Raw genomic sequence first — 17,169 nt, 5'->3', positions numbered from 1 at the left:
CACATTCTTCCAGTAATGCAGCAATCAGCACTGCACACAATATTCCAAATGTGGCTTAACAGCGTAACCAATACTTTTTGATGGCATAAAATGAACAAAAGAATACTTTAGGTTGTTTTTATGAACAGTTTATATAATTATATGTATGGCAAATCCATCTGAGCACTGTCTATATACATCACAACTCAATATTAGTTTTCACAAATTAACTAGAAATATTACAAATTTGGTTTTAAACATTATATGGATATACTCAATTTCTTGTTTTATATACATCAGCAAATTGTACAAAAACATTTTCATAAAACTAATATTTTCAGTAAACCAATAAGTTAGTTTGTTACAAAAGAATGGAAAATGTGGGAAAAAAATGTCCATGCATTGTTTTAGTCTCCACAGTTGCTGTTGAATATTGATGGATTGACCATTAAATTTATAATATTGTGCATTTTTCTGCTCTGATTAAATGTAAGCTGAACACTAGGATACAATTAGAGCTTGGTTCCAATTCTCCTCGTGTGACAAACTGTGTAGACAATTTCAAAGTTTAAAAAATAGCACGTTTTTTTTATTGGGGCAAAACTCAGTATAGCAATGCTGTTGCTCTATCTACCATATTAAGGTTTTTTTTAAATTACACTATATGTCATGTTACTTCATAAAGAGTTGCCAATATTCCTTTAATTCAGTGCCTCAGACGTGTGGCCAGTGACAAATTTGTAAGCACCCATACTTCACATTTGCGTTAATTAATGGAAAAAATGTTTTTTTTCTCCAGAAACAAAAGGGAAAGGCTAAATTTAAAATTAAACTTTGTGCAGCTGAATGAAAGTCAAAAGATTGCAGTTGTTGGAAATCTGAAATAGAAACAGAACATTTTGGAAACATTCAGCGGGTCAAGTAGTATCTGTGGAAAGAGAAATAGAGTTAACGTTCTAGATCAAAGACCCTTGTTTACAATTAGGAAATAAAGAAAGCAAGTAAGAAACAAGGAACTGCAATAGGTCTACACAGGTGAGGAGGCCTAGAGGAGGAGTAGGCAAGTTTGTTTTAATTACAGAGGATGGGATATGGATGAAGAGGACTCAGGAAATATTTATGTTCGCCAGGTGTGCAGGGGTAATAGATTGTTCATGAAACAATCTGGTTGATTGGAAAACCTGTGAAATGCAGGCCAGAGCTGTATGAAATGGCCTGTAGATCAAGTCAATGCAGGTGAAGAAAGAACAGGTAAGTATAAGTCTGAAGAAGGGTCTCGACCCGAACGTCGCCCATTCCTTCTCTCCAGAGATGCTGCCTGTCCGCTGAGTTAGTCCAGCATTTTGTGTCTAAGTAGGTTTTAGAGATGGATAACCCACAATTGAACAGGGCTGTTCTGATATAAAAAGGTATTTGTAATTGTTGAATTTGACATTGAATCGAGAATGCTCCAATCTGGCGCAGTGGTAGATGTGCTGCTGTTCTTCAAGTTCACATTAGGACTTGTTATAAAAATACAGATCACAGACAGGCAGGTCAAAGAGGGATGGAGAATTAACATCATCCTACATCCACTCTGATGTCTCTCTGTGACATTGCATTGCTATTATGAGTCCCAATGTAAGCTCTTATATCTTCCTTTAATTTAGGACTAGAAATAACTAGGCTCTGTATGAAACTGCCCATAGTCTTTGGTTTGAGATTACCAATTGATTGAATATTACACTCGCAGTGTTTATTTTAGTTTATTATGCCTGTGTTGGCTCTTCAAAAAAATGACTTAATTGTTCCAACTGCAGTATTTTTCCTGCTCCTTTTCTATCAAATATATGGCTATAAAATGGTTATATTTTAAGAGGAATAATTCAAAAAAAGATGTTTTGATTTATATTGTGATTTATATTATATGCATTATTGTGTTTACATTTATTAGAAATTGATTTTAATCTGACATAAATATTTAATCTTACTCACATCTCAAAAGGATTCCAAGGCTCCAATGAAAATTTCTTTATCCTCACTTGCCAAATACAATTGCTTTCTTCAAAGAATGAACTGCAATCAGCGAGTACATGGACTTAGTTTTCATGAACATTTTTTTGCTCACATTAAACTGAGGGACGTCGGTAGTAGGGAGAGGAACATTTTGCACTGGAGCAATTGTTTCAGAACTGTGCATTCCTGGACTAACTGAGACATGGGGAAGATGCAAAACTGTGCAGCAATAGGTTAATCTTACATTCATCACTCTTATTAATTCAGACTGACATTCTAATTTGCCCTGTTAATCATCTTTCCATCTCTAATTGTCAATTGTGGCCAAATTATAGAGTTGTGTGATGAGAATTAACAATCTCTAAATTTTAAGTTAGCAATATATGCAAGGAGAATGACAAAACGTGGACTTTTACTGCAATATTGTTTAAAAAAAAAATTGAAATAAACATCAGCAAGGGGTTTCCAAAATATTAGCACCATTGAAATAAAAGCAGAGAATAGCATGATGTTGCAATACATAACTGTAGTGCAGGTCAAGGGTCATGTGCTGTGAGATTCAGCTTGCAAACACTGCAGTGTGAACTTTAAACTGTCTTAGCAGAGAGTGTAGGTCCCATGAGAAAACAAGATTTTATGTCTATGAGGTAGTCAAACTACAGGGGAATACTGGGACCCGTAAAGTACAGTCGACCATCCTGTAAAATGACTTCAAAAATTATATTTAGTTGATTATATATAAATTATGCAATAACTTACAGCAACATCTTTGTTTCCTGCAATTAACATTTCAGTTAAATGGCAATATAATTTTCTGGGGAAGGTTAAAATCACTTCTTTAAGATGTATTGATGTGAAAATATACAGGCCGTGACGCATTCCTCACATCATTTCACCATGCAGCTCTGTGAATGCGTGATCCACTGTGGTAACTGCATACAGATCAGAAGAACCGGTTGCAACAGTTTCACCTTATCATCCACGTCCAACTGGAAGCTGCAATGGATGGAAAATACAGTGGTATGAATCAAACTCATTTTTGCATTATATTAAAGCAGGATGTTACATGTTTATGTTGGTATGGTAACAACTCTGAATAGGCCTTTGATAACAGGCTTGAGTAGCTGAATGCTATTAAAAGGGATAATTTTAATGACTGGCATGGTCAAGGTACAGACTGTAAAATCAAGTGGGGTGCTAAATAGACAGAGTTCAGGGAGAGTGGATTCTAATTCATACTTTTATTAGTTCGACTTATTTTATTCCTATTGATGGAATGCTTTCCTTACCTCCCATCAACTCCAATGAAAACCTTTGAACTATCTTTAAATGGAGAAACAAAGAACTGGAGTTGCTGGTTTATACCAAAGAGAAGGCACAACGTGCTGGAGTAACTCAGCGGGTCAGGCAGCATCTCTGGAGAAAAAGGATTGGTGACGTCTCCGGTCGGGACCTATCCTTTTTCTCCAGAGATGCTGACTGACCCGTTGAGTTACTCCAGTAGTTTGTGTATATCTTTAAATAAACTTCATCTTGCCCTAAATGATATACCCTATATCCTGCATCAGTACACTGTGAACAGCTTGATTTTAATCATATATAGTCTTTTCGTAGACTGGATAGCACACAACAAAAAGCTTTCAATGTACCCCAGTACATGTGACAAAAATAAACTAAACTAAACTATTATTTGGGCATTGTAGTGTACATTTCCCTCAGATGTTTCCCACAGAATTGGAGGGACAGCATGGGATACTATATGTTAACTTGTACATTATAAAACTGGATTAAACAATGTTCTTAGTTATAAACATCCACCCTAAGTATTTGATGCTTTCTTTTCAAATTAATCTGGATCAGCAGATTATCAGGTGCCTGCATTTGGCGCTGATTCACTATGGTTTTATAGAACCAAAGAGCAATGCAGCACAAAAACAGGCCCTTCAGCCCACCTTGTCCATACCAGCCAAGCTGGGATATGGGGTGAGTCCCCTTTGCCTGCATTCGGCCTATAGTTTTCTACATCCCTCCTATCCATATATCTGTCCAAATGTTTTATGAAAGTCGTAACAATCCTCTTTTATACCTTCCTCTAGCAGATCATTTTAGATATAGACTATCTTAACCTTGGGGCTAATGGTATCAAGGGATATAGGGAGAAAGCAGGATTGGGGTACTGATTCTGGATGATCAGCCAAGATCATATTGAATGGCGGTGCTGGCTCGAAGGGCCGAATGGCCTACTCCTGCACCTATTTTCTATGTTTCTATCTACTGAGTGAAAATGTTGCCCAAGAAGAAAATGTTGTCCAATTTCTCCATTCAAACTTGCTGCAATGGACAAAATAGTCATCAGATGTTAGCTGTCTGTGGATAACGTTTTACAGATACCAGGCTGTTTGTAGCAGCCTTCTTCTTGAGTCAATGCTGCACACTATTTGAAAGCAGCAACAATTACAGATTAGCATGGAAATTGCTCTGTACTTTAAAATATTGTTGCCTGTCCCCTTAAGCTGTTTGTGAAAGTTATAGGAAGAATGGCAACTTTGTAAATTTCACAGAGTGGCATTGCTGATTAATTATATGGCACACAAAAGAAGCAAAAGCAACATAAATTCTGAAGAACTTTAAAAGCACACATTCTAATCTGGATTTCATCTCTCAATAACACAGAAACAAAGAACTGCAGATGCGGGTCTGGCAGTAAACCTAGAAAACCAGCCTCCGCATCCAACACATCACACTCTCCGACATGATCTTGTCCAACATGATCCCACCTCAAGTCGCATCTTCGTATCTCCACCCCTTTCCGCCTCAGCAGAGACCGCTCCCTCCACAACTCCTTAGTTCACTCATCTCTTTCCACTGCTTCCCCAGGTACTTTCCCCTGCAACCACAAGAGATGTAACACTTGTCCCTATACCTCCTCCCTCAACGACCCAAGGGCCCCAGCTACCAGGTGAGACAGAGGTTCATGTGCACTTCCTCTGACCTCATCTATTGCATCCTGTGTTCCCAATGTGGCCTCCTATACATGTGCGAAACCAAGTATAGACTTTGCGACTGTTTCACTGAACACTTGCGCTCGATCTGCGAAGACCTACTGAATCTCATGGTCGCTAACAATTTTAACTCCCTTTCCCATACTGATCTTTCTGTTCTGAACCTCCTCCATTGCCAGAGTGAATATGCAAACTGGAGGAACAGCACCTTATATGAATGTTCTGTAGCATTGACCATAGTCTAGAGGACCAAGTCATAGAGTCATCCAGCAGAAAAACAGGTCCTTTTGCCCAACATATCCATGCTGATCAAGATGCCCCATCCGAACTAGTCCAATTTCCCTGAATTTGACCCATATTGCCCATCCATGTACTTGTCCAAATGTCTTTTAAATGCTGTTATTGCACCGGCCTCAACTACTTCATCTGCCAGGTTGTTCCATATACCCACAACCCTCTGTGAAAATGTTGTCCTTTGGGCCCAATTTTTAAATCTTTCCCCTCTCACCTTCAAATTATGCCCTCTAATTCATGATTCTTCTACTCTGGGAAAAATAATATGTGCATTCACATTCTTGGGACTTTATACTTATAACATCACCTTTCAGTCTCCTGTGCTCCAAGGAATGAAGTCAATAGACAATAGACAATAGGTGCAGGAGTAGGCCATTCAGCCCTTCGAGCCAGCACCGCCATTCAATGCGATCATGGCTGATCATTCTCAATCAGTACCCCGTTCCTGCCTTCTCCCCATACCCCCTCACTCCGCTATCCTTAAGAGCTCTATCCAGCTCTCTCTTGAAAGCATCCAACGAACTGGCCTCCACTGCCTTCTGAGGCAGAGAATTCCACACCTTCACCACTCTCTGACTGAAAAAGTTCTTCCTCATCTCCGTTCTAAATGGTCTACCCCTTATTCTTAAACTGTGGCCCCTGGTTCTGGACTCCCCAACATTGGGAACATGTTTCCTGCCTCTAATGTGTCCAATCCACTAATTATCTTTTTGTTTCAATAAGATCCCCCCTCATCCTTCTAAATTCCAGTGTATACAAGCCCAATCGCTCCAGCCTTTCAACATACGACAGTCCCGCCATTCCTGGAATTAACCTAGTGAACCTACGCTGCACGCCCTCCATAGCAAGAATATCCTTCCTCAAATTTGGAGACCAAAACTGCACACAGTACTCCAGGTGCGGTCTCACCAGGGCCCGGTACAACTGTAGAAGGACCTCTTTGCTCCTATACTCAACTCCTCTTGTTATGAAGGCCAACATTCCATTGGCTTTCTTCACTGCCTGCTGTACCTGCATGCTTCCTTTCATTGACTGATGCACTAGGACACCCAGATCTCGTTGAACTCCCCCTCCTCCTAACTTGACACCATTCAGATAATAATCTGCCTTTCTATTCTTACTTCCAAAGTGAATAACCTCACACTTATCTACATTAAACTGCATCTGCCATGTATCCGCCCACTCACACAACCTGTCCAAGTCACCCTGCAGCCTTATTGCATCTTCCTCACAATTCACACTACCCCCCAGCTTAGTATCATCTGCAAATTTGCTAATGGTACTTTTAATCCCTTCGTCTAAGTCATTAATGTATATCGTAAATAGCTGGGGTCCCAGCACCGAACCTTGCGGTACCCCACTGGTCACTGCCTGCCATTGCGTAAGGGACCCATTTATCCCCACTCTTTGCTTTCTGTCTGTCAACCAATTTTCTATCCATGTCAGTACCCTACCCCCAATACCATGTGCCCTAATTTTGCCCACTAATCTCCTATGTGGGACCTTGTCGAAGGCTTTCTGAAAGTCGAGGTACACCACATCCACTGACTCTCCCCTGTCAATTTTCCTAGTTACATCCTCAAAAAATTCCAGTAGATTTGTCAAGCATGATTTCCCCTTCGTAAATCCATGCTGACTCGGAATGATCCTGTTACCGCTATCCAAATGCTCAGCAATTGCGTCTTTTATAATTGACTCCAGCATCTTCCCCACCACTGATGTCAGACTAACTGGTCTATAATTACCCGTTTTCTCTCTTCCTCCTTTCTTAAAAAGTGGGATAACATTTGCTATCCTCCAATCCACAGGAACTGATCCTGAATCTATAGAACATTGAAAAATGATCTCCAATGCTTCCACTATTTCTAGAGCCACCTCCTTAAGTACCCTGGGATACAGACCATCAGGCCCTGGGGATTTATCAGCCTTCAGTCCCATCAGTCTACCCAAAACCATTTCTTGCCTAATGTGGATTTCCTTCAGTTCCTCCATCACCCTAGGTTCTCCGGCCCCTAGAACATTTGGGAGATTGTGTGTATCTTCCTCAGTGAAGACAGATCCAAAGTAACGGTTTAACTCGTCTGCCATTTCTTTGTTCCCCATAATAAATTCCCCTGCTTCTGTCTTCAAGGGACCCACATTTGCCTTGACTATTTTTTTCCTCTTCACGTACCTAAAAAAACTTTTGCTATCCTCCTTTATATTATTGGCTAGTTTACCCTCGTACCTCATCTTTTCTCCCCGTATTGCCTTTTTAGTTAACTTTTGTTGCTCTTTAAAAGAGTCCCAATCCTCTGTCTTCCCACTCTTCTTTGCTATGTTATACTTCCTCTCCTTAATTTTTATGCTGTCCCTGACTTCCCTTGTCAGCCACAGGTGTCTCTTACTCCCCTTAGAGTCTTTCCACCTCTTTGGAATAAATTGATCCTGCAACCTCTGCATTATTCCCAGGAATACCTGCCATTGCTGTTCTACCGTCTTCCCTGCTAGGGCCTCCTTCCAGTCAATTTTGGCCAGCTCCTGCCTTATGCCTCTGTAATCCCCTTTGCTATACTGTAATACTGACACTTCCGATTTTCCCTTCTGCCTTTCCATTTGCAGAGTAAAACTTATCATGTTGTGATCACTGCCTCCTAATGGCTCTTTTACCTCTAGTCCCCTTATCAGATCAGGATCATTACACAACACTAAATCCAGAATTGCCTTCTCCCTGGTAGGCTCCAGTACAAGCTGTTCTAAGAATCCATCTCGAAGGCACTCTACAAACTCTCTTTCCTGGGGTCCATTTCCAACCTGATTTTCCCAGTCTACCTGCATGTTGAAATCTCCCATAACCACCATAGCATTACATTTTTGACACGCCAATTTTATCTCCTGATTCAACTTGCACCCTATGTCGAGGCTACTGTTCGGGGGCCTATAGATAACTCCCATTAGGGTCTTTTTACCCTTACAATTTCTCATTTCTATCCATACTGATTCAACATCTCCTGATTCTATGTCACCCCTTGCAAGGGAATGAATATCATTCCTTACCATCAGAGCAACCCCACCCCCTCTGCCCACCTGTCTGTCTTTTCTACACTTCACCTCCAATTTCCATCCTGCCCTTAAATATACCTGGACTATCTCTGACATCTCCCTCCCGTTTCTGGACCTCACCATCTCCATCACAGGAGAAAAATTAGTGACGGACATTTATTACAAGCCCACCGACTCGCACAGCTATCTGGACTACACTTCTTCCCACCCGGTCCCCTGCAAAAAGTCTATCCCCTACTCCCAATTCCTCCGTCTACGCCGCATCTGTGCCCGGGATGAGGTGTTTCAGACTAGGGCTTCCGAGATGTCCTCATTTTTCAGAAAACGGGGCTTCCCCTCCTCCATTATAGATGAGGCTCTCACTAGGGTCTCTTCTACATCCCGCAGCTCCGCTCTTGCTCCCCATCCCCCAACTCGCAACAAGGACAGGATCCCCCTCGTTCTCACCTTCCACCCCACCAGCCAGCGGATCCAACATATCATCCACCAACATTTCCGTCACCTACAACAGGACCCCACCACTGGCCATATCTTCCCATCCCCTCCCCTCTCTGCATTCCGCAGAGACCGTTCCCTCCGCAACTCCCTGGTCCACTCGTCCCTTCCTACCCAAACCACCCTAACCCCGGGCACTTTCCCTTGCAACCGCACGAGATGCAACACCTGTCCCTTTACCTCCCCCCTCAACTCCATCAAAGGACCCAAACATTCTTTCCAGGTGAGACAGAGGTTCACCTGCACCTCCTCCAACCTCATCTATTGCATCCGCTGCTCTAGATGTCAACTCATCTATATCGGCGAAACCAAGCGCAGGCTCGGCGATCGCTTCGCTGAACACCTGCGCTCGGTCCGCATTAACGCCACTGATCTCCCGGTGGCCCAGCACTTCAACTCCCCCTCCCATTCCCAGTCTGACCTCTCTGTCATGGGCCTCCTCCAGTGCCATAGTGAGGCCCGCCGGAAATTGGAGGAGCAGCACCTCATATTTCGCCTGGGCAGTTTGCGGCCCGGTGGTATGAACGTTGACTTCTCCAACTTCAGATAGCTCCTCTGTCCCTCCCTTCCCCTCCTCCTTCCCAGATCTCCCTCTATCTTCCTGTCTCCACCTATATCCTTCCTTTGTCCCACCCCCGACATCAGTCTGAAGAAGGGTCTCGACCCGAAACGTCACCCATTCCTTCTCTCCCGAGATGCTGCCTGACCTGCTGAGTTACTCCAGCATTTTGTGAATAAATGTCTTTTCTATACGTTGTGTAACCCTGAATATTCAGTTCCCAGCCCTGGTCCTCTTGTAGCCATGTCTCAGTGATCCCTACAACATCATACTTGTCCATGACTAACTGAGCCTCAAGCTCATCCACTTTATTTTTTATACTACGCGCATTTAAGTACAACACTTTAACTTCTGTATTTACCTCCCCTCTCACATCGGTCACAATTGGCCCTGCCCTTAATTTCTTTTCCCCTCTAGAACTTCTGTTCCCATTCTTCCGAGAGTCTTTTGCAATATCTCCTGTATTCCCTTTTACCTCATCTTCATATTCACAATTTGTTAACCCCTCCCCCCCACTACTTAGTTTAAAGCCACAGGTGTCACACTAGCAAACCTGCCTGCCAGAATGTTTGTCCCCCTGCTGTTAAGATGTAACCCGTCCCTTTTGTACAAGTCACCCCTAGCCCAGAAGAGATCCCAGTGGTCCAGAAATCTAAATCCCTGCTCTCTGCACCAGCCCCTCAGCCATAAATTCATACCCTCTATCTCTCTGTTCCTGGCCTCACCAGCACGAGGTACCGGTAGCAGTCCAGAGATAACCACCTTCGACGTCCTACTTCTCAGTGTTTTTCCCAACTCTCTAAACTCCCGCTGTAGCACCTCCTTCCTCTTCCGCCCGACGTCATTCGTGCCCACGTGCACAACGACTTCAGGTTGATCGCCTGCCCACCCTTTCCCTCTAGCTCGAGCCATCGAGTCCTAGCCATATCCTCGTAAATCTTCTCTGCACGTTTCAGCTTTGGCATCTTTCCTACAGCAGCATGTCCAAACCTGAACACAATACTCCAAGTGCAGCTTCAGTAACATCTTGTACAACTGTAACATAACGCCCCAACTTCTGTATTTTAATTTCCATGACTGATGAAAGCCAGCACTTTAAAAGCCTTCCGCAGTACCCTATCTACTCCACTCTACAATACTCCCCAGGGCCCTACCATTCACTGTCAATGCCCTGCCCTAGTTTGACCTCCCAAAATGCACTACCTCACACCTATCTGAATTAATCGCCATTATCCATTCCTTGGACCACTTTCCCAACTAATTAAAATCCCGCTGTAATTTTTGAAAACCCTATTTACTGTCCACGATGTCACCTATTTTAGTGTCATCTGCAAACTAACTCGTTTTACCTTCCACATTCTCATCCAAATCATTGACATAGATGAAAAACAGTAATGGGTCCAGTACCGATCCCTGACACACATCACTTTTACAGACCTGTGTCCAATAATCTTCTCCTACCACCCTCTATTTCTTACCATGAAGCCAATTTTATATCCAGTTAGCTAGCTCCTCCTGGATTCAATGCGATCCAATATTCCAGAACAGCCTATTATGCGGAACCTTATCAAAGGCCTTGATGAAGTCCCTATAGCCTACATCTATAGATCTACACATAAATCCAAGCAAACTATCCATAATCAACTCCTTTCTTTTCAAATTCATGCATGCCTCATCCCAGCAACCTTCCCACCATGGATAATAGGCTTACTGGCCAATAGTTCCTAGATTTTGCGGGCCGCCTTAAATAGAGGCACAATATTAGCCATTCTCCAGTCTTCCACCACGTCATCCATGGCGAACAATGATTCATTTATATCTCAGCCAGGACTCCTGCAGTTTCTTCTCCAGCTACCCATAGTGTCCTTGGATATATCTGGACAAGCCCGAATGTCTAACAATTCATATGTCGTAGGATGTCCACACCTCAACTGTAATATATATTGTCTTCAAGATATTTCCATTAACTTTCCAAAGTTCCTTAGGCTTCCCCACGGTAAAATCAGAAAAATACTCATTGAGGAATTTGCCCTTCTCCTGCGGCTCCACACATAGATGACACTTTGGTTTCTGAGGGGTCCCATTCTCTCTTGGGTTACCCCTTTTCCCTTAATATAAAGTCTTTGAAAAGTTGGATAATAGTAAATGAGAATATTGAACATTTATATAAATGAATGTCTTTTTGTATTTAGATCCTCAAAATGTTAACAGATCAATATTACAGATATTCTATTCCAAACTTAATCATATCTAAAACAATTGTTAATTATATAATTTTTTGCATTACCTTTCTTGCACAGGCTAATCCTATGTATCCCCTCCTGCAGGCACACACATTCGGCCTGATGCATTTACTTCCAAACAAACATTTCTGCTCACAGATAGCTGGAAACATATTAGGCACAAATATATAAAGTCAAACTCCAGATAGGGGACGATTGTTCACACAGTAAGATCATAAGTCATAGAGCAACAGTATTCATTATTCAAGAAAGTATTCAAATACATCTAGATCATTCTCACCAAAACTTACTAATGGGGTTCAATTTCAGAATTAGATATAAATTGTTATTTAATTCGGTTAGCTCTTCTAGGTTTAATCCATTGATATTTAACCTTGATCTGGTTTGTTTTTGGTTTAGTAAGTGCTTCAATCTTCAGCCTTGACTGTCATGGTTCAGAAATTTTAATGGATTATTAGGTTCCTGTGTATCAATTAGATATTCGGTAATCTCATGCTTGTTCCTGCATCCTCTTCAAATGATAATGTAAATCCTCAAGTTTTAAGATCATTATGAATCAGAACTAGTCTGGACCTTGGGGGAAAGTGCAATATTAGGGGAGGGCAAATTACAACATTAGTAGGCAAGAGCTAAGGAGAGCAAATTGGGAGCAGTTTTTATTGAGTAGATCCAAATCTGACACATGGGAGTCGTTTAAGGATGATATGATCAGAGGTCAGGATGCAATGTTCCAGCAAGAAGGAGGAACAATGATTGCAAGGTATGGAAAACGTGGATAACGAGAGAGGTTGTAAAATTTGTTCAAAAAGAAAAACGAAGCTTATGAAAGGTTTAGGAAGATAAAAATCAGACAGGGCCCTTGAGGAATATAAAGCAGGAAAGAACTCAAGCATGGAATCAGGAGGGCCAGAAGGGCATGTGAAATGTCATTGGCAAGTCGGATTAACGAGAATCCCATTTACTTCTTGAGGTATTGAGTTTTATATTAAAAGCACTCACAGAATAAAGACTCTCCTGAATTCCCTCTTAAGATTTATCGGGTACCATTTTATATTTATGAGCCCTATTCCTTCTCTCACCCACAATTGGAAACAACTTTTCTACACTATCAAACATATTCGTAATGTTAAAGACCTCTATCAGGCCCAGCATCAGTCTTATCTAGAGAGAAAAAGAGCTAGCTTCTTTAGTTGCCGATAGGTATAATCTCGCAGTTTTGGTTTCAGTCCAATAAATCCTCTTTGTATTTTTTTCCAGGGCTTGATCAATGTTACAAATGAAGACTTGAACTGTTCACATCACTTGAAGTATGCTGTAACTAAGATTCCGTACAAGTTCTATCCAGCACCTCTGCTTTTCAGCTCTATCAACACTGTGATCTGCACATTTTGAAATTGTATGTCTGGCTTCTGGGTCCAGATCCTCTATCTCAATGGAGAAGCAATAATCGTCCAAGTGGAGTTCAGTTTGGAGTAACTATTTTTTACCCTTACTCAGGCCAGTTCTGCTATGCTAGCTTCTAGATTTCTCCCTGTTAACATATTCCATCACATCTGGAAGAGAAAGGCACTGCAGAAAAAGGTTGATTTTCAGTCTTGAGATAATTGAAACAGTGTTTCTAGCATTGTAGACATGACAAATGTCTTCCCCCCATCCCTCTCTCCCTCACTGAAGAAAGGTTATAACACAAAACAACGACCCTCCTTTTAATTGGTTAAATTAAAACAAGATGAACAGGTAAATGGGAACAGATTGTCGAACTATCAATGGGGAGATTATTGGTTTAAAATGATCACTTGGAATCTCGACCCGAAACGTCACCCATTCCCTCACTCCTAGATGCTGCCTGACCTGCTGAGTTACTCCAGCATTTTATGATAACTTGGAATCTGAGAAAGTTATAAGTGATCTCACTAATGTTATTAATGTTTTGTCATTACTGTACATATATTGTTTACTCTGTGAGCTTTATATGAACAAGAAATGACATTGCACCATGATGTATATGACAGTGAACTGATCTGAATCTGAATAAATATTTGAATATGGGAAGGATTAAAACTATGAGAGGCGTAGATAGGGTTGACAGTCAAAACTATTTTTTTAGGGTGGAAATATTAAAGTCATGGGGACATTGCTATAAGGTGAGAAGGTCAAAGTTGAAAGGAGGCGTGGGGGAACAAGTTTTTTTTAGACAGACAGTGATGGGAGCCTGGAACTCACGGGCTGGAGTGGTGGCAGATATGCAGGAAAGTGAGCGATATGGATCATGTGCAAACAGAATAGATTAGTTTAATCTGGCATCATTTTCAGCACAGACATTGTGGGTCAAAGGGCTTGGCCCTGTGGTCACCCGAGGGACAAAAAAGCATTGTTTGGATAAGCTCACAGATATGATAGGGTACCCTCCTTTTTTTTTGTTGCCTTGATATGTATGATTCAATGGGATGGATACTAGTGCGCAAAAGCTGCAAAGACTGATGAGTTGAGGTATTCTCTAATCCACATTAAGTACAGGGAAGCATAAGGGTCAGACAGGCAGTTTTCTAGAGGCTAAAGATCAATTTTTTTCACATCACCAACAGATTAAAGCCCACAGGTTAAAGGGCTAGTGCATGACAAATGCGCATCAAAAGTGACACAAAATGTAATTATATTGATTGCGGACGCATCAGCTACTTACGGATCTGACACAGCATTCCTTCCCAGCCTGCCCGACAGCGACAGGTACTTGGTCCCATGCATTCTCCATCATTCTGGCATTTCTGTAGACAGATCGCTGTGTAACACAAGTAATAATTGAAAATCTATTCAATACTAATGAGAAAATAAAATCTAAACAGTGTTTGGATCAGGTAGCATTAAATTCGATCAAATTTGAAGTTAAAAAAATGGCTGGAAGAATTATTGAGAGGCTGAGTTTTTTTCCATTATGACTGAGATAATAAATCAGTAACAATAAAAGTTCTTCAAGGTTACAATAAATTACACAGCACATTATTTGTCGAGACCACAGTGAGAAGAAAATAAATTAAAAATCACAAAAGGAATTAAACTTAAAATCAGATGACATTTCTTTATGCTGAAAATGGTTTAGATTTTGAATAAATTGGCACAAAGCATTTGCTGAAATGCTTATCAACAATTTTAAAGGGCAAGGATAATGCATATTGAATGTTTGAATGGTTTGGTCAGATAACATTAAATAGTTCATGCGTTAATACACATGGACATATTATTTAGGTTCAGCAACTTGTTCCTGTGATTAGTCAACTTTTATTACTCTGCTCCTACTCATTGCAATGTGTACTTACGTTGGTTACATCTCTTCCCTTTCCACCCTGATGGACAGTCACAACTACCCGGGCTCATACACTTCCCTCTGTTCATACACAGTGGCTCACAGACACCTACAGCGAGGAAAAAATAGACTAATGCTACAAATATTAAAAGACCATTGTCTTTGCAATGCCAACCTGATATTGTTGGTCCTTTAAGATCCCTCCCACCTCCCTGTGCAACTAGATGTTTATCTGTTAAACTGGCAATTATAAAATAGTTTAAAAACTGTAAACATAAGGGTAATCAAACCAGTGTTATAAAGAAATGGGCAAATAATTCCATGCACTTGTTTTGATTAGCTTTTTTTGACAGGGTGATCTTTGTCCATGTTGCAAACATGTGGAATTTTCTTAGTAAGAGTTAAATTATTTGTCATATAAATGGATTAGTTGAAAATATTTGACATAAGTCACTTGTAGAACTCACTCTGTTGACACCTTCGTCCTGTGTAGCCTTCAGGACAGGAGCATAAATTGTTTCTCATACACTGGCCGCCATTCTTACAGGGGGGGTTGCAAACGGCTGCAAAGGAATAGACTTTTACTTTTTCCCTTAGGTACATTCATTCAAATTCTTTTTTTGCTATATTAAGTTCGACCAAGATATATCATTATAAATCATTATTTAAACCTTTAATTTGTTTTTATTGCAGGTGGATGGATTAATTCACTGATTCAGAACTGCATTAACATTCTTTAAGTGTTTCAAGGTTTCATTTCTAGTTTTCATGCTTGATGTGTTCAGTGGGTTGGCTTTGCAATTCTGAAAAACTGCCGTTGAATGAAAAAAAGATTTTTTTTTGCAGAGAGCTTTCATGTGTGTTTCTTTATTATGGGCTGTTGTCTGGGTTAGAAGCATCTGACAAGGACACCCGTACATACGAGCAAGTTCCCATAATATTATTACACTCAAAATCCGCTAAATGTAAGCCCATTTGTTCCTACAAATGGCAGAGCTATTTTCTTCTCTCTCTCCACTTATAGTAAATGTTCTTTCATCAATCTTTTGATGCTTTTTGATGCCATTCATTCCAATACAGTGGAAATATGGTTACCACACAGAATAATTTTTGTGCATATTCTGACATGGAGAGAATTGACTTGTGAATGATTTTCATGTCTAATGTGCTAATATTAAAACTAACACCCTCAAAAAGTGATTTCTGATCTCCACCATGTTTGAATAAAAGACCACTTTCGTGCAACTCTTGACAAGATCATTTACAACAACCCTGGACTTCCAGACCGCAGATAAATAATAGGTAATAATGTATTCATCATTAAATAATTAATAGGGAGGGAACTTACCGTTCTGACACTGCAGTCCATAGAAACCATGAGGACAGATACAAACATTCTGCCGAATACAGATGCCACCATTGAGACACACGGGGGAGCAAACAGCTGCACAAAATGAGGAAGTCAATTAACCGGTAAACCATGTAAGACTCAAGAGAATGTACACCTCGTCTTTAGAACAGGAAAATATGTTGTTTAACTGAACATCACAAATCTTTTAGAGTAGTGAACTGCAGATGCTGGAAATCCCAAAGTAAAACTAAAGTATTAGAAGCACTCAGCAGCACAGGCAGCATCACTTGGTGGAGAACCAAGATCACTCATCAGAATGGGTATTGTGTTGGGGGCAGTGGAGAGAACAGGATAAGATACAGAGCAAAGTTGTTACGGTAAGTAATGTGATAATCAGCATTTAAAGAATGATGAGAAAATAGAGGGAGAGGGAGAACAAATACATGAGAGGTATGTTCACCTGAGATTATTACATTTAATATTGTGGTCTGTAGATTGCAAGTGTCTAAGTAAGATTGAACCTGCTGTTCCCCAATGTCAATTCTCGGCATTGATGTGGCTGTATTTTACTTTGGAAAATTCATGATATCAACACCAATAGATGTTCATCTAAGGAGGGAAGTTAGTTCCCTGTAGTTTAATGTTCAAGCTTCCAGTTTATTTACCTGTTTCACATGAGGGTCCTGTCCACCCAGCTTTACACTTGCACACATCTGGTGATGTGCATCTTCCACCATTTTGACAGTGTCTATTGCAAACCACTAAAAATATAAAATAGCATCAGTTTCAACTGCACGCATCACGTCCATTAACGTAAAGATGATGAAGGGTTCACTGTTTCATCAACTTCAGAATGAAGGAAATCGAAGTATATTGTATCATATTTTAATAGATAAGAAGGCAGAGGG

The 17,169-nt window shown here is 40.7% G+C and overlaps 1 protein-coding gene across 1 annotated transcript in view; it reads right to left on the bottom strand.

Annotated features, from left to right (window-relative positions):
* Positions 1 to 258: 258 nt before the first annotated feature.
* The window catches only part of LOC144595763 (von Willebrand factor D and EGF domain-containing protein), a 178,922-nt gene continuing 162,011 nt past the window's right edge, over positions 259 to 17,169 (bottom strand). Inside the window, exons 25-31 of the mRNA XM_078403383.1 lie at positions 16,927 to 17,022; positions 16,259 to 16,354; positions 15,378 to 15,473; positions 14,924 to 15,019; positions 14,293 to 14,388; positions 11,654 to 11,751; positions 259 to 2,970 (exon numbers count right to left, since the gene is read on the bottom strand). Coding sequence (XP_078259509.1) covers positions 2,950 to 2,970; positions 11,654 to 11,751; positions 14,293 to 14,388; positions 14,924 to 15,019; positions 15,378 to 15,473; positions 16,259 to 16,354; positions 16,927 to 17,022 — 599 coding nt within the window. The 3' untranslated portion in view covers positions 259 to 2,949. The remainder of the gene's footprint in view (positions 2,971 to 11,653; positions 11,752 to 14,292; positions 14,389 to 14,923; positions 15,020 to 15,377; positions 15,474 to 16,258; positions 16,355 to 16,926; positions 17,023 to 17,169) is intronic.

The sequence above is a fragment of the Rhinoraja longicauda genome, chromosome 8 (assembly GCF_053455715.1).
Source record: "Rhinoraja longicauda isolate Sanriku21f chromosome 8, sRhiLon1.1, whole genome shotgun sequence".
Lineage (NCBI taxonomy): Eukaryota > Metazoa > Chordata > Chondrichthyes > Rajiformes > Arhynchobatidae > Rhinoraja > Rhinoraja longicauda.
This window is presented reverse-complemented; position numbering and strand designations above follow the sequence as displayed.